This window comes from Balaenoptera acutorostrata, chromosome 15, assembly GCF_949987535.1.
Source record: "Balaenoptera acutorostrata chromosome 15, mBalAcu1.1, whole genome shotgun sequence".
NCBI lineage: Eukaryota > Metazoa > Chordata > Mammalia > Artiodactyla > Balaenopteridae > Balaenoptera > Balaenoptera acutorostrata.
The window spans coordinates 35,874,448-35,901,324 of record NC_080078.1 but is presented as its reverse complement, the minus strand read 5'-3'; the positions used below and the strand labels follow the sequence as shown (position 1 = coordinate 35,901,324).

The following is a 26,877-nucleotide window of genomic DNA, read 5'->3' as shown; positions in this document are numbered from 1 at the left end:
TATTTTGGGGGGGCCGCAATGCACAGCTTGTGGGATCTTAGTTCCCCTACCAGGGATGGAGCCCAGGCCCCAGCAGAGAAAGCACGGAGTCCTAACCACTGGACCGCCCGGGAACTCCGTTGCCTTATTTTTGTTGTTGCTGTTTTAAGCAAGTAAATGGGCAGCCTTGGCAGATGCAAGTCTTCCCACATTTCCTCTTTGGTTCTGGGGAGGAGGAGACCCAAGTTCTCTTGATTTGGGGAGGTGTCTTGGGCTGGGGGGGTGTCCTGCTCTTTGGTGACCTTCCTCTGCCCCTGGGGCTTCCCTTTGCCACCGCAGCCCCCAGGGGAAGTGGGGACAGGAAGGCCCCCGGCCTCTGGCCTCGGGAGCCACCGACCCTGGGACCCTCGGTGTCCCCTCAGCCCTCAGACGAGGAGAACAGCGACAACAGCAACGAGTGTGTGGTGTGCCTGTCGGACCTACGGGACACGCTGATCCTGCCCTGCCGCCACCTGTGCCTCTGCAACTCGTGCGCCGACACGCTGCGCTACCAGGCCAGCAACTGCCCCATCTGCCGGCTGCGTGAGTGGGACGGGCGGGCGGGCGGGCGGGCGGGCAGGGAGACCGGCACGGTGGCAGACGTGGGCAGGGACCCCTGTGGCGATGGGGTGGCGCCGTCTGCCTCCAGGGAAGTCAGACGCAGGGCAAGCATCCAGGAGGGGCTGCAGGGCAGTGTGTGGGGTGAACTGCACAGAAGTGATCAGCAAGTCAGGTCTTTGTTTCAAAGAGTATGTGGGAAATATTTTGATAGAAAATTATAATAAAATGAAAAGTGTGCTGGGTGTAAATGATCAAGGAGTTAAATTTGGTTTCCTTGAGCATCTGGACTTTCTCAGTCGAAAGTTGTCACGTTGGGGGAATTCCCTGGAGGTCCAGTGATTAGGACTGGGCGCTTTCACTGCTGAGGGCCCAGGTTCGATCCCTGGTCGGGAAACTGAGATCCCACAAGTAGCACACACGGCGTTAAAAAAAAAAGCTGTCACATTGGGCCTAATTCTGAACAAAATATTCATCCTCCAGTAGAGAGTAGACATTCTCAGGTTGTGGGTCCTGCTGGTGGGTCAGCAGTCCTGGGCCCGGTTCCTGCTGGTCCTGGCGGGGACTGGGTGTGGGTGGCAAGAGCACCCTCCCATGGGAGCTGCAGGGCATTTTATCTGAGGAGATAAATGACAGCTTTTTTTTTTTTTTTTTAGCATAGACAAAGACTGTCAGATTTACTGTCACTTTCAGAAATAATGTATTGGTCGATTTAAAACTCCAAGTGTGAAGATATCTCTTTATTGCTACACTTAGTTCTTAGGTTCATGACTGTTCACTATAAAACTCTCTTTCGTTGAGTAGTCTATGGCTACATTAAAATTATGCTTCAAAGCAATTAATCAATATACATGGCCTTGGGAAACCCTGGGGGAGAAAAAGAAAGTGCGTTTTAAAAATAATAAAGCTTAGGGAGTTCCCTGGTGGCCTAGTGGTTAGGATTCCCAGCTTTCACTGCTGTGGCCCAGGTTCAATCACTAGTCGGGGAACCAAGATTCTGAAAGCTTCACAGTGAGGCAGAAAAAGACAAAAAACAAAGCTTAGGATGATTTTTTTTTTAATGCAAATTATCTTTGTAATAAAGTGTTCTTTGCCCTATGTTTAGCATACTCAAAAACCTAACTTAGATTCAGTGAGTCTATATTGGTAACATGTTATTTTACTTTGTTTCTCAGTTTGATTTACTTTAGTTGTTTTTAGTGAATTGCATTCCAGGTTAAAGGTATTCCGTTGTTAGTATATACAGTAAGAGGAGATAAAGGGAGGGCATTTTGAAGGCATTTGTTCTAATTAAATCATATTTTCATTTTCAATAATAAGTTAATACTCTTTTCTTTTTAACATCTTTATTGGAGTATAATTGCTTTACAATGGTGTGTTAGTTTCTGCTTTATAACAAAGTGAATCAGTTATACATATACATATGTTCCCATATCTCTTCCCTCTTGCATCTCCCTCCCTCCCACCCTCCCTATCCCACCCCTCTAGGTGGTCACAAAGCACCGAGCTGATCTCCCTGTGCTATGCGGCTGCTTCCCACTAGCTATCTGTTTTACATTTGGTAGCGTATATATGTCCATGCCACTCTCTCACCCTGTCACATCTTACCCCTCCCCCTCCCCATATCCTCAAGTCCATTTTCTAGTAGGTCTGTCTTTATTCCCGTCTTGCCACTAGGTTCTTCATGACCTTTTTTTTCCCTTAGATTCCATATATATGTGTTAGCATACTGTATTTGTTTTTCTCTTTCTGACTTACTTCACTCTGTATGACAGACTCTAACTCCATCCACCTCACTACAAATACCTCCATTTCATTTCTTTTTATGGCTGAGTAATATTCCATTGTATATATGTGCCACATCTTCTTTATCCATTCATCTGTCGATGGACATTTAGGTTGCTTCCATGTCCTGGCTATTGTAAATAGAGCTGCAATGAACATTTTGGTACATGACTCTTTTTGAATTATGGTTTTCTCAGGGTATATGCCCAGTAGTGGGATTGCTGGGTCGTATGGTAGTTCTATTTTTAGTTTTTTAAGGAACCTCCATACTGTTCTCCATAGTGGCTGTATCAATTTACATTCCCACCAACAGTGCAAGAGTGTTCCCTTTTCTCCACACCCTCTCCAGCATTTATTGTTTCTAGATTTTTTGATGATGGCCATTCTGACCGGTGTGAGGTGGTATCTCATTGTAATTTTAATTTGCATTTCTCTAATGATTAATGATGTTGAGCATTCTTTCATGTGTCTGTTGGCAATCTGTATATCTTCTTTGGAGAAATGTCTATTTAGGTCTTCTGCCCATTTTTGGATTGGGTTGTTTGTTTTTTTGTTATTGAGCTGCATGAGCTGCTTGTAAATCTTGGAGATTAATCCTTTGTCAGTTGCTTCATTTGCAAATATTTTCTCCCATTCTGAGGGTTGTCTTTTGGTCTTGTTTATGGTTTCCTTTGCTGTGCAAAAGCTTTTAAGTTTCATTAGGTCCCATTTGTTTATTTGTGTTTTTATTTCCATTTCTCTAGGAGTTGGGTCAAAAAGGATCTTGCTGTGATTTATGTCATAGAGTGTTCTGCCTATGTTTTCCTCTAAGAGTTTGATAGTGTCTGGCCTTACATTTAGGTCTTTAATCCATTTTGAGTTTATTTTTGTGTATGGTGTTAGGGAGTGTTCTAATTTCATACTTTTACATGTACCTGTCCAGTTTTCCCAGCACCACTTATTGAAGAGGCTGTCTTTTCTCCACTGTATATGCTTGCCTCCTTTATCAAAGATAAGGTGACCATATGTGTGTGGGTTTATCTCTGGGCTTTCTATCCTGTTCCATTGATCTATGTTTCTGTTTTTGTGCCAGTACCAAACTGTCTTGATTACTGTAGCTTTGTAATATCTGAAGTCAGGGAGCCTGATTCCTCCAGCTCCATTTTTTTTTTTTTTTAAGATTTATTGATTGATTGATTGATTGATTGCTATGTTGGGTCTTTGTTTCTGTGCTAGGGCTTTCTCTAGTTGCGGCAAGCGGGGGCCACTCTTCATCGTGGTGCACGGGCCTCTCACTACCGTGGCCTCTCTTGTTGCAGAGCACAGGCTCCAGACGCGCAGGCTCAGTAGTTGTGGCTCACGGGCCTAGTTGCTCCGTGGCATGTGGGATCTTCCCAGACCAGGGCTCGAACCCATGTCCCCTGCATTAGCAGGCAGACTCTCAACCACTGCGCCACCAGGGAAGCCCTCCAGCTCCATTTTTCGTTCTCAAGATTGCTTTGGCTATTCGGGGTCTTTTGTGTTTCCATACAAATTGTGAAATTTTTTGTTCTAGTTCTGTGAGAAATGCCAGTGGTAGTTTGATAGGGATTGCATTGAATCTGTAGATTGCTTTGGGTAGTAGAGTCATTTTCACAATGTTGATTCTTCCAATCCAAGAACATGGTATATCTCTCCATCTATTTGTATCATCTTTAATTTCTTTCATCAGTGTCTTATAATTTTCTGCGTACAGGTCTTTTGTCTCCTTCGGTAGGTTTATTCCTAGATATTTTATTCTTTTTGTTGCAATGGTAAACGGGAGTGTTTTCTTAATTTCACTTTCAGATTTTTCATCATTAGTGTGTATGAATGCAAGAGATTTCTGTGCATTAATTTTGTATCCTGCTACTTTACCAAATTCATTGATTAGCTCTAGTAGTTTTCTGGTAGCAGTTTTAGGATTCTCTAGGTATAGTATCATGTCATCTGCAAACAGTGACAGCTTTACTTCTTCTTTTCCGATTTGGATTCCTTTTATTTCTTTGTCTTCTCTGATTGCTGTGGCTAACACTTCCAAAACTATGTTGAATAATAGTGGTGAGAGTGGGCAACCTTGTCTTGTTCCTGATCTTAGTGGAAATGGTTTCAGTTTTTCACCATTGAGGACAATGTTGGCTGTGGGTTTGTCATACATGGCCTTTATTATGTTGAGGAAAGTTCCCTCTATGCCTACTTTCTGCAGGGCTTTTATCATAAATGGGTGTTGAATTTTGTCGAAAGCTTTTTCTGCATCTATTGAGATGATCATATGGTTTTTCTCCTTTAATTTGTTAATATGATGTATCACGTTGATTGATTTGCGTATATTGAAGAATCCTTGCGTTCCTGGGATAAACCCCACTTGATCATGGTGTATGATCCTTTTAATGTGCTGTTGGATTCTGTTTGCTAGTATTTTGTTGAGGATTTTTGCATCTGTGTTCATCAGTGATATTGGCCTGTAGTTTTCTTTCTTTGTGACATCTTTGTCTGGTTTTGGTATCAGGGTGATGGTGGCCTTGTAGAATGAGTTGGGGAGTGTTCCTCCCTCTGCAATATTTTGGAAGAGTTTGAGAAGGATAGGTGTTAGCTCTTCTCTAAATGTCTGATAGAATTCGCCTGTGAAGCCATCTGGTCCTGGGCTTTTGTTTGTTGGAAGATTTTTAATCACAGTTTCAATTTCAGTGCTTGTGATTGGTCTGTTCATATTTTCTGTTTCTTCCTGGTTCAGTCTCGGCAGGTTGTGCATTTCTAAGAATTTGTCCATTTCTTCCAGGTTGTCCATTTTATTGGCATAGAGTTGCTTGTAGTAATCTCTCATGATCATTTGTATTTCTGCAGTGTCAGTGGTTACTTCTCCTTTTTCATTTCTAATTCAATTGATTTGAGTCTTCTCCCTTTTTCTCTTGATGAGTCTGGCTAATGGTTTATCAATTTTGTTTATCTTCTCAAAGAACCAGCTTTTAGTTTTATTGATCTTTGCTATTGTCTCCTTCATTTCTTTTCATTTATTTCTGATCTGATTTTTATGATTTCTTTCCTTCTGCTAGCTTTGGGGTTTTTTGTTCTTCTTTCTCTAATTGCTTTAGGTGCAAGGTTATGTTGTTTATTCGAGATGTTTCCTGTTTCTTGATGTAGGCTTGTATTGCTATAAAATTCCCTCTTAGAACTGCTTTTGCTGCATCCCATAGGTTTTGGGTCGTCGTGTCTCCATTGTCATTTGTTTCTAGGTATTTTTTGATTTCCCCTTTGATTTCTTCAGTGATCACTTCGTTATTAAGTAGTGTATTGTGTAGCCTCCATGTGTTTGTATTTTTTACAGATCTTTTCCTGTAATTGACATCTAGTCTCATAGCGTTGTGGTCGGAAAAGATCCTTGATACGATTTCAATTTTCTTAAATTTACCTAGGCTTGATTTGTGACCCAAGTTATGATCTATCCTGGAGAATGTTCCATGAGCACTTGAGAAAAATGTGTATTCTGTTGTTTTTGGGTGGAATGTCCTATAAATATCAATTAAGTCCATCTTGTTTAATGTATCATTTAAAGCTTGTGTTTCCTTATTTATTTTCATTTTGGATGATCTGTCCATTGGTGAAAGTGGGGTGTTAAAGTCCCCTACTATGATTGTGTTACTGTCTATTTCCCCTTTTATGGCTGTTAGTATTTGCCTTATGTATTGAGGTGCTCCTATGTTGGGTGCATAAATATTTACAATTGTTATACCTTCTTCTTGGATCGATCCCGTGATCATTATATAGTGTTCTTCTTTGTCTCTTGTAATAGTCTTTATTTTAAAGTCTATTTTGTCTGATATGAGAATTGCTACTCCAACTTTCTTTTGATTTCCATTTGCATGGACTATCTTTTTCCATCCCCTCACTTTCAGTCTGTATGTGTCCCTAGGTCTGAAGTGGGTCTCTTGTAGACAGCATATGTATGGGTCTTGTTTTTGTATCCATTCAGCCAGTCTGTGTCTTTTGGTGGGAGCATTTAATCCATTTACATTTAAGGTAATTATCGATATGTATGTTCCTATTCCCATTTTCTTAAATGTTTTGGGTTTGTTATTATAGGTGTTTTCCTTCTCTTGTGTTTCTTGCCTAGAGAAGTTCCTTTAGCATTTGTTGTAAAGCTGGTTTGGTGGTGCTGAACTCTCTCAGCTTTTGCTTGTCTGTAAAGGTTTTAATTTCTCCATCAAATCTGAATGAGATCCTTGCTGTGTAGAGTAATCTTGGATGTAGGTTTTTCTCCTTCATCACTTTAAGTATATCCTGCCACTCCCTTCTGGCTTGCAGAGTTTCTGCTGAAACTGTTAACCTTATGGGGATTCCCTTGTGTGTTATTTGTTGTTTTTCCCTTGCTGCTTTTAATATGTTTTCTTTATATTTAATTTTTGGTAGTTTGATTAATATGTGTCTTGGCGTGTTTCTCCTTGGATTTATCCTGTATGGGACTCTCTGTGCTTCCAGGACTTGATTAACTATTTCCTTTCCCATATTAGGGAAGTTTTCAACTATAATCTCTTCAAATATTTTCTCAGTCCCTTTCTTTTTCTCTTCTTCTTCTGGGACCCCTATAATTCAAATGTTGGTGCGTTTAATGTTGTCCCAGAGGTCTCTGAGACTGTTCTCAGTTCTTTTCATTCCTTTTTCTTTATTCTGCTCTGCAGTAGTTATTTCCACTATTTTATCTTCCAGGTCACTTACCCGTTCTTCTGCCTCAGTTATTCTGCTATTGATCCCTTCTAGAGTATTTTTAATTTCATTTATTGTGTTTTTCATCGTTGCTTGGTTCCTCTTTAGTTCTTCTACGTCCTTGTTAAATGTTTCTTGCATTTTGTCTATTCTATTTCCAAGATTTTGGATCATCTTTACTATCATTATTCTGAATTCTTTTTCAGGTAGACTGCCTATTTCCTCTTCATTTGTTTGGTCTGGTGGGTTTTTGCCTTGCTCCTTCATCTGCTGTGTGTTTTTCTGTCTTCTCATTTTGCTTATCTTACTGTGTTTTGGGTCTCCTTTTCACAGGCTGCAGGTTCGTAGTTCCCGTTGTTTTTGGTATCTGTCCCCAGTGGCTAAGGTTGGTTCAGTGGGTTGTGTAGGCTTCCTGGTGGAGGGGACTAGTGCCTGTGTTCTGGTGGATGAGGCTGGATCTTGTCTTTCTGGTCGTCAGGTCCACGTCCGGTGGTGTGTTTTGGGGTGTCTGTGGCCTTATTATGATTTTAGGCAGCCTCTCTGCTAATGGATGGGGCTGTGTTCCTGTCTTTCTAGTTGTTTGGCATAGGGTGTCCAGCACTGTAGCTTGCTGGTCGTTGAGTGAAGCTGGGTCTTGGTGTTGAGATGGAGATCTCTGAGAGATTTTTGCCGTTTGGTATTACGTGGAGCTGGGAGGTCTCTTGTGAACCAGTGTCCTGAAGTTGGCTCTCCCACCTCAGAGGCACAGCCCGGATGCCTGGCTGGAGCACCAAGAGCCTTTCATCCACACGGCTCAGAGTAAAAGGGAGAAAAAATAGAAAGAAAGAAAGAAAGAGGGTAAAATAAAATAAAATAAAATAAAGCTATTATAATAAAAAATAAGAAAAAAATTATTTAAAAATTTATTAAGAAAAGATTTTTTAAATTTTTTAAAATAAATTTATTAATTTTTTATAATAAAAAATAAGAAAATAATTAAGAAAAATATTTATTAAAAATTTTTTAATTTTTTAAAATAAAAAATAAGAAAAAACTTATTAAGAAAAAAAGTTTTTTTTAATTTTTTAAAATAAAAAATAAGGAAAAAATTATTAAGAAAAAATTTATTAAGAAAAAAAATTTTTAAGTAAAAAAAAACAAAAAAAAAAACGGACGGACCGAACCCTAGGACAAATGGTGAAAGCAAAGCTATACAGACAAAATCTCACCCAGAAGCATACACATACACACTCACAAAAAAAGGAAAAGGGGAAAAATTAATATATCCTGCTCCCAAAGTCCACCTCCTGAATTTGGGATGATTCGTTGTCTATTCAGGTATTCAACAGATGCAGGTACATCAAGTTGTTTGTGGAGCTTTAATCCACTGCTCCTGAGGCTGCTGGGAGAGATTTTTCTTTCTCTTGTTTGTTCGTACAGCTCCCAGGTTCAGCTTTGGATTTGGACCCGCCTCTGTGTGTAGGTCGCCTGAGGGCGTCTGTTCTTCGCTCACACAGGACGGGGTTAAAGGAGCAGCTGCTTCGGGGGCTCTGGCTCACTCAGGCCGGGGGGAGGGAGGGGTATGGATGTGGGGAGAGCCTGCGGCGGCAGAGGCCAGCATAACGTTGCAGCAGCCTGAGGCGCGCCGTGCGTTCTCCCGGGGAAGTTGTCCCTGGATCACGGGAGCCTGGCCGTGGCGGGCTGCACAGGCTCCCGGGAGGGGCGGTGTGGAGAGTGACCTGTGCTCGCACACAGGCTTCTTGGTGGCGGCAGCAGCAGCCTTAGCGTCTCATGCCTGTCTCTGGGGTCCGCGCTGATAGCCGCGGCTCGCGCCCATCTCTGGAGCTCGTTTAGGCGGCGCTCTGAATACCCTCTCCTTGCGCACCGTGAAACAAGGAGGCAAGAAAAAGTCTCTTGCCTGTTCGGCAGCTCCAGACTTTTTCCCGGACTCCCTTCCGGCTAGCTGTGGCGCACTAGCCCCCTTCAGGCTGTGTTCACGCCGCCAACCCCAGTCCTGTCCCTGGGATCCAACCAAGCCCGAGCCTCAGCTCCCAGCCCCTGCCCGCCCTGGCCGGGGAGCAGACAAGCCTCTCAGGCTGGTGAGTGCTGCTCGGCGCCGAGCCTCTGTGCAGGAATCTCTACGCTTTGCCCTCCACACCCCTGTTGCTGCACTCTCCTCCATGGCCCCGAAGCTTCCCCCCTCCGCCACCCGCAGTCTCCGCCCGCGAAGGGGCTTCCTAGTGTGTGGAAACCTTTCCTCCTTCACAGCTCCCTCCCACTGGTGCAGGTCCTGTCCCTATTCTTTTGTCTCTGTTATTTCTTTTTTCTTTTGCCCTACCCAAGTACGTGGGGAGTTTCTTGCCTTTTGGGAGGTCTGACATCTTCTGCCAGCGTTCAGTGGGTGTTCTATAGGAGCAGTTCCACGTGTAGATGTATTTCTAATGTATCTGTGGGAAGGAATGTGATCTCCGCGTCTTACTCTTCCGCCATCTTGCCAAGTTAATACTCTAATATCTCATGGACTATTACTTCACAACCAGCTTACTTTCAAAAAACAAATTCTTTATGCATTTGAAAACTAGAATTATGGTTATCTATTTCATCAGCTATATTTGACTGAATAAAATTCCTTGTATCTGAAAATTACTGTCTTCAGGAAATCATTCTTACTATTTGATTCCAAGAATGGGTCGTGCTTCCTTTGAGCTTCTGCCTTACTACCGGGAGGAATCTATTCATGTTCTTTCTGTTCTTTTTTTTTTCCCCTTTAACCTTATTTTTAAATTTTTTATTTCTTCTAGTTTTATTGAGATATAATTGACATACAGAACTGTATAAGTTTAAGATGTACAACATAATGATTTGACTTACATCACAAAATGAATATCACAATAAGTTTAGTGAACATCCATCATCTGATATAAAGAAATGATAGAAATTAAAGAAATTTTTAAAAATTTTTGTGTGTGTGATGAGAACTCTTAGAGTTTTCTCCCTTAACAACTTTTAGGTATAACACACAGCAATGTTAATTATATTTATCATGTTGTACGTTACATCCCTGGTACTTATTTATTTTGTAACTTGAAGTTTGTACCTTTTGACGGCCTTCATCTAATTCCCCCTCCCCCATCCCCACCTCTGGTGACCACAAATCTGATCTCTCTTTCTATGTGTGTGTATGTTTGGGGTTTTTTTTTTTTTTTTTAATTTATTTTATTTATTTATTTTATTTATTTATTTTTGGCTGTGCTGGGTCTTCGGTTCGTGCGAGGGCTTTCTCTAGTTGCGGCAAGTGGGGGCCACTCTTCATCGCGGTGCGGGGACCGCTCTTCATCGCGGTGCGCGGGCCTTTCACTATCGCGGCCCCTCCCGTTGCGGGGCACAGGCTCCAGACGCGCAGGCTCAGCAGCTGTGGCTCACGGGCCCAGCTGCTCCGTGGCATGTGGGATCTTCCCAGACCAGGGCTCGAACCCGTGTCTCCTGCACTAGCAGGCAGACTCTCAACCACTGCGCCACCAGGGAAGCCCTGGGGTTTTTTTGTTTTGTTTTTGTTTTTGTTTTTTTTAATTAATTAATTAATTTATTTATTTATTTTGGCTGTGTTGGGTCTTCTTTTCTGTGCGAGGGCTTTCTCTAGTTGCGGCAAGCGGGGGCCACTCTTCATCGCCGTGCATGGGCCTCTCACTGTCGCGGCCTCTCCTGTTGTGGAGCACAGGCTCCAGACGCGCAGGCTCAGTAATTGTGGCTCACGGGCCCAGTCGCTCTGCGGCATGTGGGATCTTCCCAGACCAGGGCTCGAACCCATGTCCCCTGCATTGGTAGGCAGATTCCCAACCACTGCGCCACCAGGGAAGCCCCTGTATGTTTGTTTTTGAAGTGTAACTGACCTACAACACTGTGTTAGTTCCTGTTATACAACATAATAATTATTTTCTGTACATTTCAAAATGATCATTACAGTAAGTCTAGTTATGGTCTGTTACCGTACAAAGATATTACATAGTTATTGACTGTATTTCCCCACACTGTACATTTCATACCCATGACATTTATTTTGCAACTGGAAGTTTGTACCTCTTCATCTCCCTCACCTATTTCTTTCCTCTCCCCACCCACTCTCATCTGGTAGCCAGATGTTTGTTCTCTGTATCTATAACTCTTGTTTCTGTTTTGTTATGCTTATTCATTTATTTTGTTTTTTATATTCCACATGTACGTGAAATCATATAGTATTTGTCTTTATCTGACTTATTTCATTTAGCATAATACTCTCTAGGTCCATCCATGTTGTTGCAAATGACAAGATTTTATTCTTTTTTTATGGTGTATATACAATAATAGTCCGTTGTATATACACCACATCTTTATTATCCATTTGTCTATTCATGGGCACTTTGGTTGATTCCACGTCTTAGCTATTGTAAATAATGCTGCAGAGAACATAGGAATGCATATATCTTTTTTTTAATATAAATTTATTTATTTATTTATGGCTGTGTTTGGTCTTTGTTGCTGCGCGCACGCTTTTCTCTAGTTGCAGCGAGCGGGGGCTACTCTTCATTGCCGTGCTCGGGCTTCTCATTGCAGTGGCTTCTCTTGTTGTGGAGCACGGGCTCTAGGTATGCGGGCTTCAGTAGTTGTGGCTCATGGGCTCTAGAGTGCAGGCTCAGTAGTTGTGGCGCATGGGCTTAGTTGCTCCGTAGCATGTGGGATCTTCCCGGACCAGGGCTCGAACCCGTGTCCCCTGCATTGGCAGGCAAATTCTTAACCACTGCGCCACCAGGGAAGCCCCTCTGCCCATTTTTTAATCGGGTTGTTTGTTTTGATGTTGAGTTGTATGAGTTCTTTGAATATTTTGGATTTTAACCCTTTATAAGATATATTATTTGCAAATATCTTCTCCCATTCAGTAGGTGGACTTTTCATTTTGTTGATAGTTTCTTTTGCTGTGCAAAAGCTTTTTAGTGTGATGTAGTCCCATTTGTTTATTTTTGCTTTTGTTTCCCTTGCCTGAGGAGACATACCCCTCAAAATTTTACTGAGACTTATGTCAAAAAAAATACTGCCTTCGACTCAGAAACGTGGCTTGTCCTGGGATTGCTGCGGGGTGGGTGGGTGGTCAGTGTCCCCGAAACTTGGAGGGTCTCAGTGGTGCTGCCCTTTGCCTGACATGAGCCCTGTCCTTCTGCCACAGCTTTCCGGGCCCTTCTGCAGATCCGGGCAGTGAGGAAGAAGCCAGGAGCCCTGTCCCCCATCTCCTTCAGCCCCGTTTTGGCCCAGAGCATGGACCACGATGAACATTCTGTAAGTGCCTCTTCCTTCCTACATTGGAGGGTGTGGGGGTGGAGAGAAAAGGGGCCTGGAGGAAGCCCCTGCCTACTGTGCAGGGCCCGCCTTCATGTTAGGACAGCTCCTGGCTCCTGGTGGGGCTGGTCTGGTGGGAGCCAGTAGGTCAGGAGGCCCTGGAGATGTGGCCTGGAGGAGGCTGCCCAGGCTCTGCCCTCAGGGCGGTGCCAGACCAGGACCCAGATTATCTGGCCAGCACCCCTGCCTGCCAGCCCTCTGGGCCTCTGGCTCACCTGCCTGGCCCCGACGGGCAGCTGTGAAAATGCGTGGGGTGATCCAGGCTGGGCCCAGTGAGCTCTGGCTGCCGGATGGCGTTGCTTTGGCCAATAGCAAGAGCCTGAGATGCAGGTGACCCTTTGCTGAGTCTGAGCCGTGGTGTCGTCACCTCTGCTCCACCAAGGTGACCTTGAGAGAGAGGTGGGCAGAGACAGAGATAGGGAGGGAGAGACACAGAAATGCAGAGACATGGAGAGACAGATACGGAGAGAGGGAGAGACAGATGGGGATGAGGTTGAAAAGGGAGATGCTGGGAGATGGGCAGACAGGGAGACACAGAAAGAGACGTGGAGAGACACACAGGGTGGGGTTTAGCGGGTCGCTGAGGTGGGCAGGTGGGGGCAGAAGGACTGAGGACGGACGGGGGTAGGCCCGGCTCCTGGCTCCTAGGTCCCAGCTGGCTTTGAGCATTGTCAGCCAGTGAGCCTATTTTCTTGGCTCGCAATTGAGGTTGTTTGGATCCAGTGATTCTTAGAGGCCCTGCCAACTCTCTAAAAAGGAAAAAGAGGGCTTTCCTGGTGGCGCAGTGCTTAAAAACCCGCCTGCCAATGCAGGGGACACGGGTTCGAGCCCTGGTCGGGGAAGATCCCACATTCTGCGGAGCAACTAAGCCCGTGTGCCACAACTACTGAGCCTGCGCTCTAGAGCCCGCAAGCCACAACTCCTAAAGCCCAGGCGCCTAGAGCCCATGCTCTGCAACAAGAGAAGCCACTGCCATGAGAAGCCCGCGCACCACAATGAAGAGTAGCCCCTGCTCACCGCAACTAGAGAAAGCCCACACGCAGCAACAAAGACCCAACGCAGCCAAAAATAAATAAATAAAATAAATAAATTTATTTTAAAAAATAATAATAATAAAAAGGAAAAAGAGCCAAAGCCCTCTGGTTTGGCATACCCACAGAGGGCGCCTGCCCCAGGCCAGCAGGTGTGATGTGTTCAGCCCAGCATTTCTGAAAATTGGGCCAATGTTTAAAAGTCTAGGAATTTTCCTTAAGACTCAGATTTCTGGCTTCTCTTTCAAAATCTGAAGGTGTGGTCTCGCTGCTGGATCAGGAGCAAGGCTGCCCCTTGGGTTGGGGTGCCCATCACCCCGCTTCTCCCGGGCCAGCCACACTGTTTAGCCTGTGGGGCCCATAGGCATCAGGGCTTCCGGCTCTGAAACCAGGCCCTCAGCCATTTAACAGTGGACTTGTTTTCAGAACAGTGTGTACTTTCTCCAGCACCATGTTTTTGGTGGAGAAAAGAACAGTACTGAGTTGTTCCTGCCCCCGAGAGAGGAGCTTTGCTATTCCACGGAGGGGTGGGCTCAGGTGGTGGGTTTTTATTGTCGCCTCTCCGGGTTTCTGCCCTGGCATCTGAGGGTCAGGCAGGATCCTCCCTTGTTTATCCCTCTTGTCCTGAGAGCCGAAGTGCCTCCCACAGTGCAGGGCAGCCTGGGGCTTGGGTGCTAAACTCGCACTCCAGGGGGCCAGCGCCTTCCTCTCTGGAGGTTCCAGTCCCAAGTAAGTGGCCCTTGTTCTCTGCCACGTTCCCTGCACGAGGAATTTCCAAGTAGTACTAGAGCCCAAATTGGGCGTTTCCTCCAGTGAGTCTGTTAAGATCACCGCAGAGTGGGGGTCCTCGGGGGCTTTAGCCCCACCTTTAGGAGTTAGACTTGGTGATGAGTCAGTGAGGCTGTGCTGGGACCTCCGGGTCCCTTCCCTGTGCCCAGCCGGGCCCGCTTGTGGGGAGCGCTTGGCCACTGTCAGCACCTGCTGCTCAGGGTGACCCAGACCGTGAGTGGCCGCTGCGGACGGGGATGGGCTCTTCCAGAGCTGCAAGGATGTGCAGGCGCAGCCAACCCAGGCCCCAAGGCAGAACCCACGCTCGGCCAGGTCCCCACGATTTACATGCATGTAGAGTTTGCGAAGCGCTGGCTCATGGCACACCTGGAGACCAGCAGACCAGGGAGACCCCAGCCAGCCAGCTCCAGCGCCGCATGGGGGGTGGCAGCGGTAAAATCTATGATTTTTATCTTGACAGTGTCCCTTTAAAAAATCAAAGTCGCACCCTGCCTCACTGGCCAGCAAGAAACCTAAAAGGGAAACAGTAAGTGTGTTTGGCCCTGTGGCTATGTCTTTGCCCTGTGCCCTGATTATTGCACCAGTGACAAGAATGGGAAGTCACTTTCACCCCAGGCTAACGTGTTCTGTTCATTTAATCTGTCAAATCCACTCTCCCCAGTCCCGGCGTCCCTGCCCAGGAAGGGAGTTTTGTGGAACAAGCAAAGCTCAAGGTCTGTCGGCAGAAAGCCCCGGGCGCCCCTTCTCGCCAGCTCTGCTTCTGCCCGTGGTCTCCTGATGCCCTGTTTCCCTTTTTTTTCTTGCTGGCAGTGGAATGACGGAGGCGGAACTAAGGCTGCCGCTCTTGTTGCAAACGTCCCTCGTGCTTGCTCGCCCTGCATCCCTGCTCAGCGGGCCAACACTTGTATTTCTCATGTTTTTCCTGCATCTCAGGGAGCAGGCTGGGGGCAGACAGCATGTGGCGGCTGGGCCGGGCCTCTGCCTAGAGCCTCCGCTGAGCCCCGGGCCCCTTTGGAAAATGGTAGAGGGTTGGGGTCACTGAGGGTCAGCCTAGACAGAGAGGTTTTCTCCCTGTTTCAAGGGGAAAGGGGTGGCTTGGGACAAATGCAAGCACCGTGGTCCCAGGGAACCCAGGAGGTGCTCGCTGAGGGCAGAGAACCCCACCCGGCTCCTCTGCCTCCCCCTGGTCCCTAGGGTCACTCTGTCACCTCCCTGAAGGGCAGCTCCCTTGCTTCTCACAGGTCAGCCGGGCAGGCGGGAGTCCCATGTCGAGAGCATTGCCCTTCACCTTGTTCACGAGAGTGAGGGCAGGCGGCTGCCCAGCCCCCTGGCTTGGGAGGCCTAATATCTCCCTTTGCCTTTAACCCTAAAGCAAAGACGCAGCCTATTGATTGGATCTACTCCCAGAGAGGGTGAGACTGGTCCTGAGGAGGTGCCCGTTAGGCTCCCTGGAGCCCACATCAGCCCTGAAGTTGCTCGTCCGGCCCACGGAGGGTCTCTAGGCTGGGCCCCTGTGTCGGGCAGGTCCTCCTGGCCTAGACAACACGCTACCACCAGCTTCTCCCGCCTCTGCCATGGCTTTGCTCCCCTCCTGCTCCTGCCCCCTCCTCTCACTAACCCCTCTCTCACTCTCTGCGCCCACCAGGCAGGAGCAGAAAGCCAGGTAGGGGCTGGCCAAGGCCCTCTCTTCCTCCATCCTGGGCACCGAGTGGGGCACTTGGGTGTCCCGGGCTGCAGCTGCAGCTGATGGCCGAGGGCGCCCTGGGCAGGGGTGTCCGATGCTGCTCTGGAGTTCTTGGCGCCCCTCTGAGGGAGGGGGATGTGAGTCCCTAGAAGGTGGAGTGGACAGGAGATGGTCAGAGAGCAGAGCATCCCTGGGGCGCCAGGCCGGCGTCTGGGGCTTTGTGGCCATGGGCAGTTGGCAGGGTGCCTGGCCGGCCCGTCCCTCACCTGCTCCTGTCCCTGCAGAGCTCCGACAGCATCCCGCCTGGCTACGAGCCCATCTCCCTGCTCGAGGCGCTCAACGGCCTTCGGGCCGCCTCCCCAGCCATCCCCTCGGCCCCCCTTTATGAAGAGATCACCTACTCGGGCGTCTCAGACGGCCTGTCCCAGGCCAGTTGTCCACTTGCTGGGATCGATCGGATCATGGAAAGCGGCCTCCAGAAGGGCAAGCTGAGGAGCAAATCCCCCGACAGGTGAGGCCACCGCCGGCAGCCCCCTGGGGAAGGTGTGCGGGACCCTCCAGGTGCACCTCATCCACCTTGTTTGTGCCCCACGAGGCAGCCCTGGCCTTGCTCAGCGATTACAGGATCGTCATCACTGATGTAAGGGACCTTCGAGGGCCACATGCCCAGGGGCCGGGCAAGGGTCAGTCCTGGTCCCTTGGACACTTGGAGGTGCCAGCGACCAGCCCTGCTGTGTTTAGTCTTTGCTCAGACATGTGCTGGTTTTCTAGAAAAGTATAAAGAAGGCACAGGTTCTATAAAACTCCCACGGCCTCTGCGCCTTATACTTGTGACAAAACAACTCCAAAGATACAAAAGGACACGTGGGTCTCTCCTGCTGTTGCCCAGCCCTCCCCCTAAGCCTATACCATAGCGGTTCCCTTCTCCCCTGCAAACAGCGCCGTGTGCAGGCTGCAGGTGGAGGGCCTCCTACTCCCCGGACCTAGTGCATGTTTGCTGGCCCCGCTGGGGCATTGGCTTCGGTGGGGTTGGCGTTGCTCATCCTCTGTCCTCTGCCCACTCTGTCCCCAGCACCCTGCGGTCCCCGTCGTCCCCCATCCACGAAGAGGATGACTCGGAGGCCCCGCCCCCGCCGAGCGGGGCAGGGATGGCGCTGAGCAGCTCCCCCGAGGTGAGGCCCCTGCCCGCCCTCCTCAGGCGTGCCATTTGTCCTCCCGTCCCCACTGCCTGCCTGTTGGCTTCCCAGATCCCAGGCTCCACCACTCCCTCACTCGGCGACCTTGGCTGCTGTGACTTGCCCCAGCCTCCGTTTCCTCATCTGTCAGGTGGGCGCTGTTGGGTGGAGTCCAGCGAGGGCCGTAGGAGGCGCTGTGTGTGACGCACCCAAAGGCGCTGCTTGTCCTGGACCCGACTCACCCTGTGCCCTCCCCGGCCACCTGCAGCCCGGCGCCCAGCTGTCAGCACCAGGGTCCAGGCATGTTTTTCCTTTGTTTCCTAGAGCTTCATAACGGAGGAGGTTGACGAGACTTCATCACTAAAGCAAGGTGAGCCCTCTCCTCGCTGAGGCCCTGGTGCTCCCTGCCCAGCAGGAAGCGGGGCCTCCAGGCTCTTCCGGAGGTTTCTCCAAGCTGTGTTAGTTGCCCTCCTGGGACCACACACTTTGGTTCCTACACGGTCTCATGGAGGACAGCCCTGGGCCGCTCCTGGTTTTCTCTCCCTATCCATCCGTTTAGTGGTAGCAGCCCTTTTTCTTCCCGCCTGGTTCATTCTGCCCATGGTCGGTGCTCCATGCTCCTGGGCTTGGGCTGTGCCCCTCCCTCCAGGGCAGGGTCCCACTGGGGTCTCTGGGGCCTTGCCCGGACCTGGGGTAGCCGATGGCCAGTGGGTGTGCAGCTCAGCCAGGCCCCTCCCCGGCGTGTTCCCTGTGTAAGGGGCCTGGTGCCCCTCCTGAGCAGAGGGTTTAGCACTTGGCAGCCCCCTGGGGTCCAGTCCCAGCCGCCGCTGCCGGCACTAGCTGTGAGCGGGGAGGTGACGGGAGGTGATAAGACACCTCCCAAGCTTTTCTCTGCCGCCTGGGAAGACGCTGTTCCTCTGCAGTCCTGGTCATTCCTCCCCGTGTCAGACAGATGAGGAGACTGAGGCTCAGGGTTGGTGTCGGGGGAGGCCCAAGGCCCTTTAGTTGAGAATGACAGAGCCAGGGGGTGGCCAAAGTGTGGTCAAGGCCCCCAGAGCAACCTGCAGCCACCCTGGCGCTGTGACCCCCTCCCTGCTGGGTGGCCCCTGGCCAGTGCTGCCCTGGGTGACCCATGTCTGCCTTCAGGCCGCTGGGCAGGGCCTTGGGCCTGGGCATGGTGCCAGGGTTAAGGTGTCCCCCAGGAGCATGGTGTTGTCCCTTCCTACCCGGCGTGCAGGGCCAGGTCCCTCTGCCTCTCAGGCCTCAGCTTCCCCACCTTCCATGGCTGTGGCTGCTTCCCGCCTGCACATAGCATGTGCCAGGACTGGGGACCCTCCGGAGGCCCTGTCACAGGATCCAGGTCCCTCTTCTGCCTGAGGGGACGCCCCCACAAGCACAGGGCAAGTCCCGGGCTGAGAACTGATGTGTGAGAGAGAGGACACCCCCCTGTTTCCCCACATGTGAGCTCCCTGCTGCGGGCCTGGGGGTCAGAGGGCTGAGCGCCCACCTGCCTGTCCAGGAAGATAGGAGACAGTCAGATCTATTACCATTCCATGTTGTCTTTTAAATGTGGGTATGTGATGTTTTTATAATAAAAACAAAATAAAGCCCCACGCTGGTGGGTAGGAGAAAAGGAAAGAGAAAGAAAATAGACGTCTACCTCTGGGCCCCGGGAGAGCAGAGGGGGAGTCAAGGGTGGGGTCTGGGCCCCAGGGTGGGGTCTGGGGTCCCAGACTCCTGCCTGCCGGTCCCCAACCTGCCCCTTCCTCTGCAGGGAGCCGAGTGCCGTCTATCGAGAATGTCCTGCAGGACGGCAGCCCTGAGCCCTGCAGCCGAGGCCAGCCCAGCGCAGCTGCAGACATCTACCTGCCAGGTAACGGCACTCGGCCGGTGGCGCTGGGGGCCTGCCAGGCCTGGGGGAAGCCCACTTCCCCATCCCTGGCTCTGAGCCCACGCTCCTTCCGTTGACCCCCAAAGCACGGCCAGGCCCGGATTACACAGTCACCCTGCAGCCCCTGGTTCTTTGGGGCAGAGCCTATGCCTGAGGCCCCTTTTCATCCCGGAGCCAGCTCAGCTTCAGGAAGGCAGAAAAGGCTTCTTGTTTAAGGCCAGGCGGGCAAATCTGGTCCCACTGCCACTGCTATCTTCCTTCATCCCTGGGCTGTGCTGGGTGCCCCAGCAGCCGGGCCTCTGCCCAGGCAGCTGAAGACGGAAACCTCCCCGCCGGCCGCAGGCCTGACGAGGGCCACCAGGCTCCACCACTGGCCTGGGGCTCACAGGCTCCCTGGTCCCGGGTGAAGCAGCATGTCCGGGCCAGGGCAGGGGACACAGGCTGGGGCACTAGGTGCCAGCGAGGCCCAAGGGCAGCAGGAAGGGGTCTTGCTTCTCTTCCCACCCCTTCCCAGGCCCCCACCTAGGGCCCTGTGGCCTTAGCTCTGCTCTCTGCTCCTCTGGGTCAAGATCCTCAGGTTCAAGTCCTGGGCTTCAAAGACGGGACGGGAGTTGGGGTCTCTCAGAAGCTTGTGCCCAGGCCTGCTGGGACACCACCGGAGGTTTCCGGAATCAAGATAAAAAGCCACATTGCCCTCAGAGCCTGGCTGCTTCCTTGTGGCTGGGAAGCCCCTTCTCCTCGCCCCTACCTGTCCCAGGAGCCACCACTGCCTGGTCCCCTGGCCTGGGCATTGGGGGAACTGTGATGTGCTTTGGTCTGGAAGGGCCTCTTGTCCCTGGGCTTCTGGACGAGCAGCGGCCTGTGCAGACAGAGGGTGTGGTTAGGGGACAGCGGGTCCCCAGGTGTGAGGAAGGCGGGCACTAGTTGGTTCGTTGACACACACGGGCCTACTCAAAGGAACCCCTGGGTGAAAGCTGTGTCTAGGACCTTAGAGTAACACAGGATTCCGGAGGACTTAGTATATCATGAGGATGAAAACCTGGTCGGGGGCTGGGGGGCGGTCAGGAGAGGGACTCAGCTTCCTAGAGCCCTGAGTGAGTCCTGACCCTGCAGGTGGCTCCTGGGTGTGGGTGAGGGCACCCTGAGTGCCACCCCTCACTTCTCACGCCTCGAGTGGCCCACGGAGCGTCCAGGAGCCTGCAGCTCAGGACAGGCCACAGCCGGCTGGCCCAGCCCACGGGTGAGAGCGGGACCTCTGGCTCTCTGGACCCCCCAGCGCATGTCTCGGGCCTTCTTTAGGTCCACACTGGGGGTGGAGGCAGTCGGCTGTGGAGGTGGTAGAGGAGAGGCCACAGAGGCCAAAAGCTGGCTGTGGGGCCTGACCGGACAGCAGGGTGGGGCTGGTTCTCGATGCCAGAGCGGAGAGGAGGCTGCACGTGGGTGTCCTGTACCCCCTCCTCACAAGCATGGCTGCTTGTACCTGGGGGGCAGGCAGGGGTCCTCGTGGACATACACACCTCTGAGTCGTCCACTCCCACGCCGCTTCCTCTGTTCTCTCCGGGCTTTTTCGCTTAGCGGAGACCCTGCACATCTTCCACATCAGTGTGTGTGTTTAAGAATGCGACCACACACACACACAGGGATCTCCATTCTTTTTAACAGCACCGCGTTCTCTGGCTGGATGGAGCGTGATTCATTGAATCTTAGTGTATCCCGTAGACAGGAAGAAAAGAGATGGGGGCAAATCCTTAAAATGGAGAAATCCTAGATGTCCGGCGTCCCAGCAGCCCTGCGGGGTGGGGGCCCTTTCTGGGCTCCGCTGTGCCCAGCCCCCAGCCCACCCCCCCGCCGGCTACCTGCGTCCTTCCCTGGGCTGGGTTCCTCTTCATTAGCACTGGGCCCAGAGCTGTTTCTCAGGAAGCGTTTTCAGCATCTGTCTCTTTTGTGTCAGCACGTCGGTTTGTGTGGCATTTGTTTCCATCATATCCCACCCCCACCCTGGCACCTTGTCCTAAAGCCGGTGCCTCTGCCCTGGAACGTGCCGGTCCCTCTGAGCGCTTTGCTAACCGAGCTTCCGTCTCTCTCCTCCTCTGCGCAGCCCTGGGGCCCGGCTCCTGCTCTGGTGGTTTAGAGAAGTAAGCTGGTACGTGACGCCTTCGCACGCGGGGCGGGGTCTCTGAGGGCGGCCTTGGCAGGGTGCCGGAGAGAGGGCCCCAGCCGCCCTCCCTCTCCTGCTTCCGCTGGGGGTTCCTTCCCATTTTCCGGGCTCCTTCCGCAGCCGTGTCTTCTCTGGGGCCCTGGATTCAGAATCCAGAGCGCTCCAAACACCAAGGCAGAGGTGCCCCTGAGAGGTGGTCCTGCGGGGTCTGATGCTAGCTTTTGGAACCAGAGGATTTCCCATCTGGACCAGGCAGCCCAGTCAGGCTCTTGCAGCCTTGAGGGTCCCAGGATCAGTGACTTAGCCCTAGATGAGACCCTGCCATCGCTGACAACTAGCCTGTCCCCCGACCTACCTCTGGAACCTTCCGGAACACCAGCATGCCCTGATGTCAGCCTGTGAGGCGGCTGCGTGAAGTGGTCTCCCCACCTAACAGGGAGGTGCCCTCTCCCCGGGCGACCCAAACAGACGTTTTACAGAAGACAGTTCTGCGAGCACCACTGGGAGGGGATGCGCTGGGGCCCCTGCCCCTCCCTCAGGTGACAGCAGCCTCGCTAGCAAGTCTGGAGATAGAGAACCTGGCGCCTTCGGTGGCCCAGGGTTTCCAGACGAGTGTGGGTGGGGTCGCAGCCCGGGCTGTGTCGGCCTTGCGGGACGCAGCCCTCCTCCCGGTCAGCCGTCCTGGACCCAGGCTGCGGGGTCCCTCCACCCACTGCCTTCCCCCACAGGCCTTTCTCGTCTTCCTTGATCATTTCTTGTTGACGAATCTTACTCTCTGCTGAAATAGGACCTGACACTTTTATTCTCATCCGTGGGAGATGTTGAGTGTTGCCACTTAGGTAAAACTTCCGGAAGTAGGAAACGGGTCAGACCCGGCTGCTAGGAACTGTATTTGTCCTGTGGGCTGTGTGGCAGAGCTGGCTTCCCACGTGAAGCCACGGCTCCTAAGAAAACTGTCCCTTACCGAGTCCCCGAAGTCTGTCGCAGGCCGCGGGGGCTCCTGGGTTTGCCGTTGAAGCCGCCCCGGGGCCCCTTGTGTGGATGGGCACGGCCCTGAGAGGTGTGCAGCTCCCCCTGCACCAGCACCTGGGGCGGCCTGAGCCAGGGACGGAGCCCATCACAGCATCTTGGAGGCGCCATGTGGGGATGGCGGGAACAGCCTCCGAGGAGGGCAGGCAGGGGCTCCTGGGGCCGCTCTGGGCGCCCCTCCATCGGGGGTGACCGAGTTCCAGCCGAATCCAGTGGCCTGTCAGAGCCCAGGAAGCACGGAGTGGGCACGGGCGGGGCACCCGGGAGCCGGCAGCCAAGGTGCCCCATTGCCTTCTGTTCCAGGGCGGGGGCTGGGGTCACCAGGCCCTCTGTGTGCTCCGCCACAGACACACAGCAGGGCAGCTGGTGGGGACCCAGAGCCTGGCGGGCGAAGGGAGCGGTGAGGTGGGGCAGCTCAGCCAAACGTGACCCTCCTCCCTGTTTCCCGCCTGCAGGATGGTCCACCTCCATGGAGACACCCCGCAGCCTCCACACCGCCGGGCCCCCCCGGCCTCCACTTGGTGGCCCCAGCCCTGACCCTGGGGCCGCTGAGCTGACCCCACTCTGAGAGCCTGGCCAGGCTGGCAGCATGGAGCCCTCAGCTCCCCAGACTTGGCCGAGGGGCTGCCCGGACTCCAGCGTGACCCCTGGCCTCTCCAGTCTGCACGCCCTGTGTGGTCACTGGCTCCGAGGGGCCGTGTGACCCTTGATTGAAGAGCACAGTTGACCTTCCTCTCTGACAACCCCCTTTTTCTACGGTCAATGTATTTATAAATGGTACAGGATGAAGGATGGCGGCTTTCTGTCCTGGGCGCTGAGCTCTGGGGTTCCCCCCAGACGTCCTGTGGGCTGATCATCCACGCGCAGCCTGGTTGGGCCTCACCCAGCCCCCAAGTCCGTAGGGGGCCCGTCGATGCCCGAGAACTCAACAGAGTGCAGTCTTCACAGGAAACGTCACGGGGGCCTTGTGGGAGGAAAGGAAGTGGGGTCCGAGTCTCAGTCAGTGAAGGAAACAGTGCCTGTCCCTTCCCTGTGTGCGTGTACCCTCCCCCCTCCCTACGCGGCCCTGCGGGACCACCTCCCACAAGCTTGGCCCCCCACCCCGGGCGGCTAGGCAGTCAGGCCAGGTCTGGGTCTGGCCATTAACAGTGGTTGTGTCCAGGGGCCCTTCTCTGAGCCCCACACCTTCTCGGAGGCGGCCTAGCCCATGTCGTCGGACCCTCCGGGTGGGGGTCTCCACTCGGCTGGTGGCGCTGCTGCCCACCTGCCCCGGGAGGGCCTGAGCGGCTTCTCTGCTCCCTCTTCACCATGTAGATGCCACTTAGCGTTTCTCTTTGATTTGTTCTGTCTGGGACTCCTGTGGTGGGACCTGCCAGGGGATGAGGGTCCCATCTGAGGTGACCTCGTCTTTTTTTAAAGATAAACTTTCTGGGTAACAGAAAGGCAGAGGGGACGCTTGGCCTTGGTTCCCCTGGGCGAGAGCTTCCCCAGCAGGACCTTGAGCCCAGTGGGTGGGTCTGCAGCTCCCGGGTGCAGACACTTTCCTGGCAGGCGAGAGAGGGTCCCGCTTCCTGAGGAGCTGCCCTGGGAAGGACGGTTATGGGGCGGCCGGCTGCACAGCCTGAGGCTCTGTTGAGTGGGGCAGTGGGGAGTGGATGACTCCTTTTCCCTCCGGTTGAGCCTGTGAACAGAGGCCACGCTTGGGGCAGCCTGCCCCGGCCCCTTGGCTCCCTGCCTCCCCTCCCCTCCCACCCACCATGTGCTCGTGGGTGCACGCATGCCGATGCACACACACACGCACACACAGGCAGGGCGGCCGTGTCCCTCTCCTCAGCCCTCTCCTCTCACGGCCAGCACCCCGGCCTCTCGCCATCGGTATTGTGCCAGTAACTCTGAAGGACAGGGTGCAGACTGCCCTGTCTTGTACTTGCGTGTGCTACCATTTGATGTACTCTGATTGGCTAGTTTTTGTTCGTTTTTACTGTCTATTTATAGTAATAAAATCATGCAGCAATATCCCACCCGCTCCTTCCTCCGTGCACAGCACCGCAGGACTGAGGCTGTTTCTTGGGAGGCAGGACAGCTGAGTAGCTGGTGGCAGCTCTGACGCCCTCACAGCAGTGCAGGTGCCAACTTGTGGCTGCAGCCTCTGTTCCCTCATGTATAAGATGTCCGCGAACTACAACTTCCGGGAGGGCGTGAGGGCTGCTGTTATTACTCTTTTGGTCATCATCGTGCTGATTGTTGGGTTGGAGCAAAGGAGGGATCCTTGGGACTTGGCTCTGCCTCCTGAGTAGGTGGCAGAGCCCAAAGCCTCCAGGTGTGCGAGTTGCTTCGGCGAGTTGATTCATCCCACCGCTGTGAACTGAGTGCCTGTTCTGCCAGAAGACAAAATGGGCAAGGCCCCCGGAGCCTGTGTTCTAGTCAGTGAGACACCACACAAGTAATCCAAGTCTTCCCAGGTCTGGTTACTGTTAGGAAGAGAGTCAGCGGGTCACGAGATGGAGTTGGTTTAACCTGTGGCTGGGGAGGGCTTCTCTGAGGAGATATTTCAGCTGAGCTCTGAAGGCTGCCAAGGAGCTCTCCGCGGAAGAGCACCCCAGGCAGGCGGCCCAGCAAGTGCAAAGGCCCGGAGGCAGGAGTGGACCAAGTGTGTCCAGCAAGTGGCTGAAGCATCAGAGTTGGGGGTGTGGGGTGCAGACACCTTGTGGGGTAGTTTTAGTCAGAGGCTTCTAAGCAAGGCAGCAACTTTCTCTAGCTGTCATGTGGGGAATGGATTGGAGGGGCAGGTTTGGCTGCCAGGATGCTGGAGCCCAGCCAGGGCCCTCTGCTTGGTCTGAGCTCCCCTGCCCAGTGAGCAGCCTCCCCGTAGGGAAAGGCTGGGGCTCCAGAACACCCACTGCAGCACTGCCTGAACCACCACCCACCAGCAGGGCCCTGGCTCCTTTGTAGACACAGTTCCAAGTAGCTTCCTCTGGTCCCCTCTGACTCAGGCAGCCTGTCCCTGCCCCAAGGAAGGCTTGCCACCCTCGGTCGTGCCTGGGTCTGGCATGGTCCCAGTGTGGGAGAAGGGCGTTCAGTGTCACAAGGGTTCTTGCATGGGCTGCACTGGATCTTCCTCCACACTGCCCCCAAACCAACCCACCTCCTTTCTTAATGTCTGCGGCCTGGAGGTGGGGTCCTCTCTGAATTGGCCCTTCCCCTTGATAATCTCTCCCCTTCAGACACGGTTACTTGCCCTGGAATCTGGCTTCCCCTTGCCAGCTGTGGCTGCCCCACCTGAGCCCTGACCCCTGGCAGAGGGCCATGGTGGCGGAGAGCCTCTCTCTTTGGGTCCTTACTCCCCACGTCTGACAGAACACCACCGAGGACCCAACGTGAATGAGTTTCTGGCGGATACTGCCAACCCTCGCCTGCCCTCTGCCCCTCTCCTTCTCAGCCCCTCTCAGGGCACAGAACTTGCCCTCGGCTGCATGGCTCTCCTGAGGCTGTGCCATGGCACCCATCCTATGAGCACAGGCTGTGGTGCCTTCACTCAGCAAATCCATGTCCACGGTGGGAGAAAAATGGAGCTTGGGCCCGCTGGTGGAGCGAGTGGCACCATAGGGTCCAGGGGAGCCCCGCTACTCTCCCTCCGATGCTGTTTCTGACGCTTCCGAGCCCTAGCGACTTCCTTCTCCAGTACAGACACCTGGTAAGTAACTCAGGCCCCCTTTTGCCGAAGCTTCACGGTTTTCTGTTGTGTACACTGGGTAGGAGACAGTGGGAATCTTGGGTGGGATCCTGGCTCTCACAAACTGCTGGGTGCCCTCAGGCAAGTCCCATTCATCTGAGCCCCAGGTTCCTCCTCGGAATAAAGTGGGGGAGACCCTATTTCCTCCAACAGTACCTGGCATATGGTGTCTGACAGGCAGGGTACTTGGTGCGCTGGGCTGGGAAGCTCCCTGCCCCGGGATTTAAATCACTTCTGCCCCAGCAGGCTGGGCTTAGGGAGCCCCAGGACTCCTCACCATGCACCCAGTTCAGTGCTGGGCGTGGACTCGTACTGTGAGGGCAGTTGGAGCTTTGCCAGACCCTGCTTTCCTGCTATTCTAGTCAGGCAGACCAGCAGTGACCTTGGATTCCAGTGCTTAGCCGGCAGCAGAACGATGGGGCTGGCGTGCGTGCAGGGGAGGGTTGTGTCCTCTGATCCCAGGGCTCAGCTGAGCCCCCTAGGGGAGGCAGGAGGCGCCCTCGCGCCCAGAAGCTGGAGCCGGCCAGGCCTGGAGCTGGCGGTGGGAAGCCCGCGGGGCGGCGCTCCCAGGCAGGAGCTGGGGGAGGGCCGAAGGCAAAGAGATGGTTGGGGCTTCTCCTGCCCTCTTCGGGGCGGGCAGTCTGAGCCGTGACTCCGCAAGCACCGCCCCCACCCCGCAAGCGCCGCGCGCCCGAGAACCAGGAGTCCGCGCTCCACTCCTGCGAGCTGGGCTGTCGCGTTGCATCCTGGGCTCTGTGGTTTTCGAGGACCGTGGGCGGGGCCCGCTCGGGGTGCGCGGCTATTGGGTGACGGCTGGGGCGCCAGCAGCCATTCCCTTTGTGCCCGCCCCTTCCGCCCCGCAACGGCGCGTCGGAGAGCCGTGACGGGCTCTGACCTGGTACGCGTCAGCGATTGGCGGGGGGGCGGGGCCCAGGGGCGCGGCTGTCCGCGGATTGCTCGGGCGCGGCGGGGGCGGGCCCGC

General features: G+C 52.8%; 1 protein-coding gene across 5 annotated transcripts in view; it reads left to right on the top strand.

Annotated features, from left to right (window-relative positions):
* The window catches only part of MGRN1 (mahogunin ring finger 1), a 65,454-nt gene extending 41,276 nt beyond the window's left edge, over positions 1-24,178 (top strand). For 2 of the 5 annotated variants that reach the window (XM_057528590.1, XM_057528587.1), the window contains 8 exons: positions 402-561; positions 12,236-12,345; positions 14,686-14,751; positions 16,194-16,420; positions 16,982-17,081; positions 17,409-17,454; positions 18,859-18,957; positions 22,618-24,178. In XM_057528590.1, the coding sequence (XP_057384573.1) occupies positions 402-561; positions 12,236-12,345; positions 14,686-14,751; positions 16,194-16,420; positions 16,982-17,081; positions 17,409-17,454; positions 18,859-18,957; positions 22,618-22,730 (921 nt within the window). In that variant the 3' untranslated portion in view covers positions 22,731-24,178. Of the gene's footprint in view, positions 1-401; positions 562-12,235; positions 12,346-14,685; positions 14,752-16,193; positions 16,421-16,981; positions 17,082-17,408; positions 17,455-18,858; positions 18,958-21,073; positions 21,119-22,617 lie in introns of all 5 variants that reach the window. The other 3 variants (XM_057528589.1, XM_057528591.1, XM_057528588.1) reach the window with 3 other exon arrangements.
* The last annotated feature ends 2,699 nt before the right edge of the window (positions 24,179-26,877 follow it).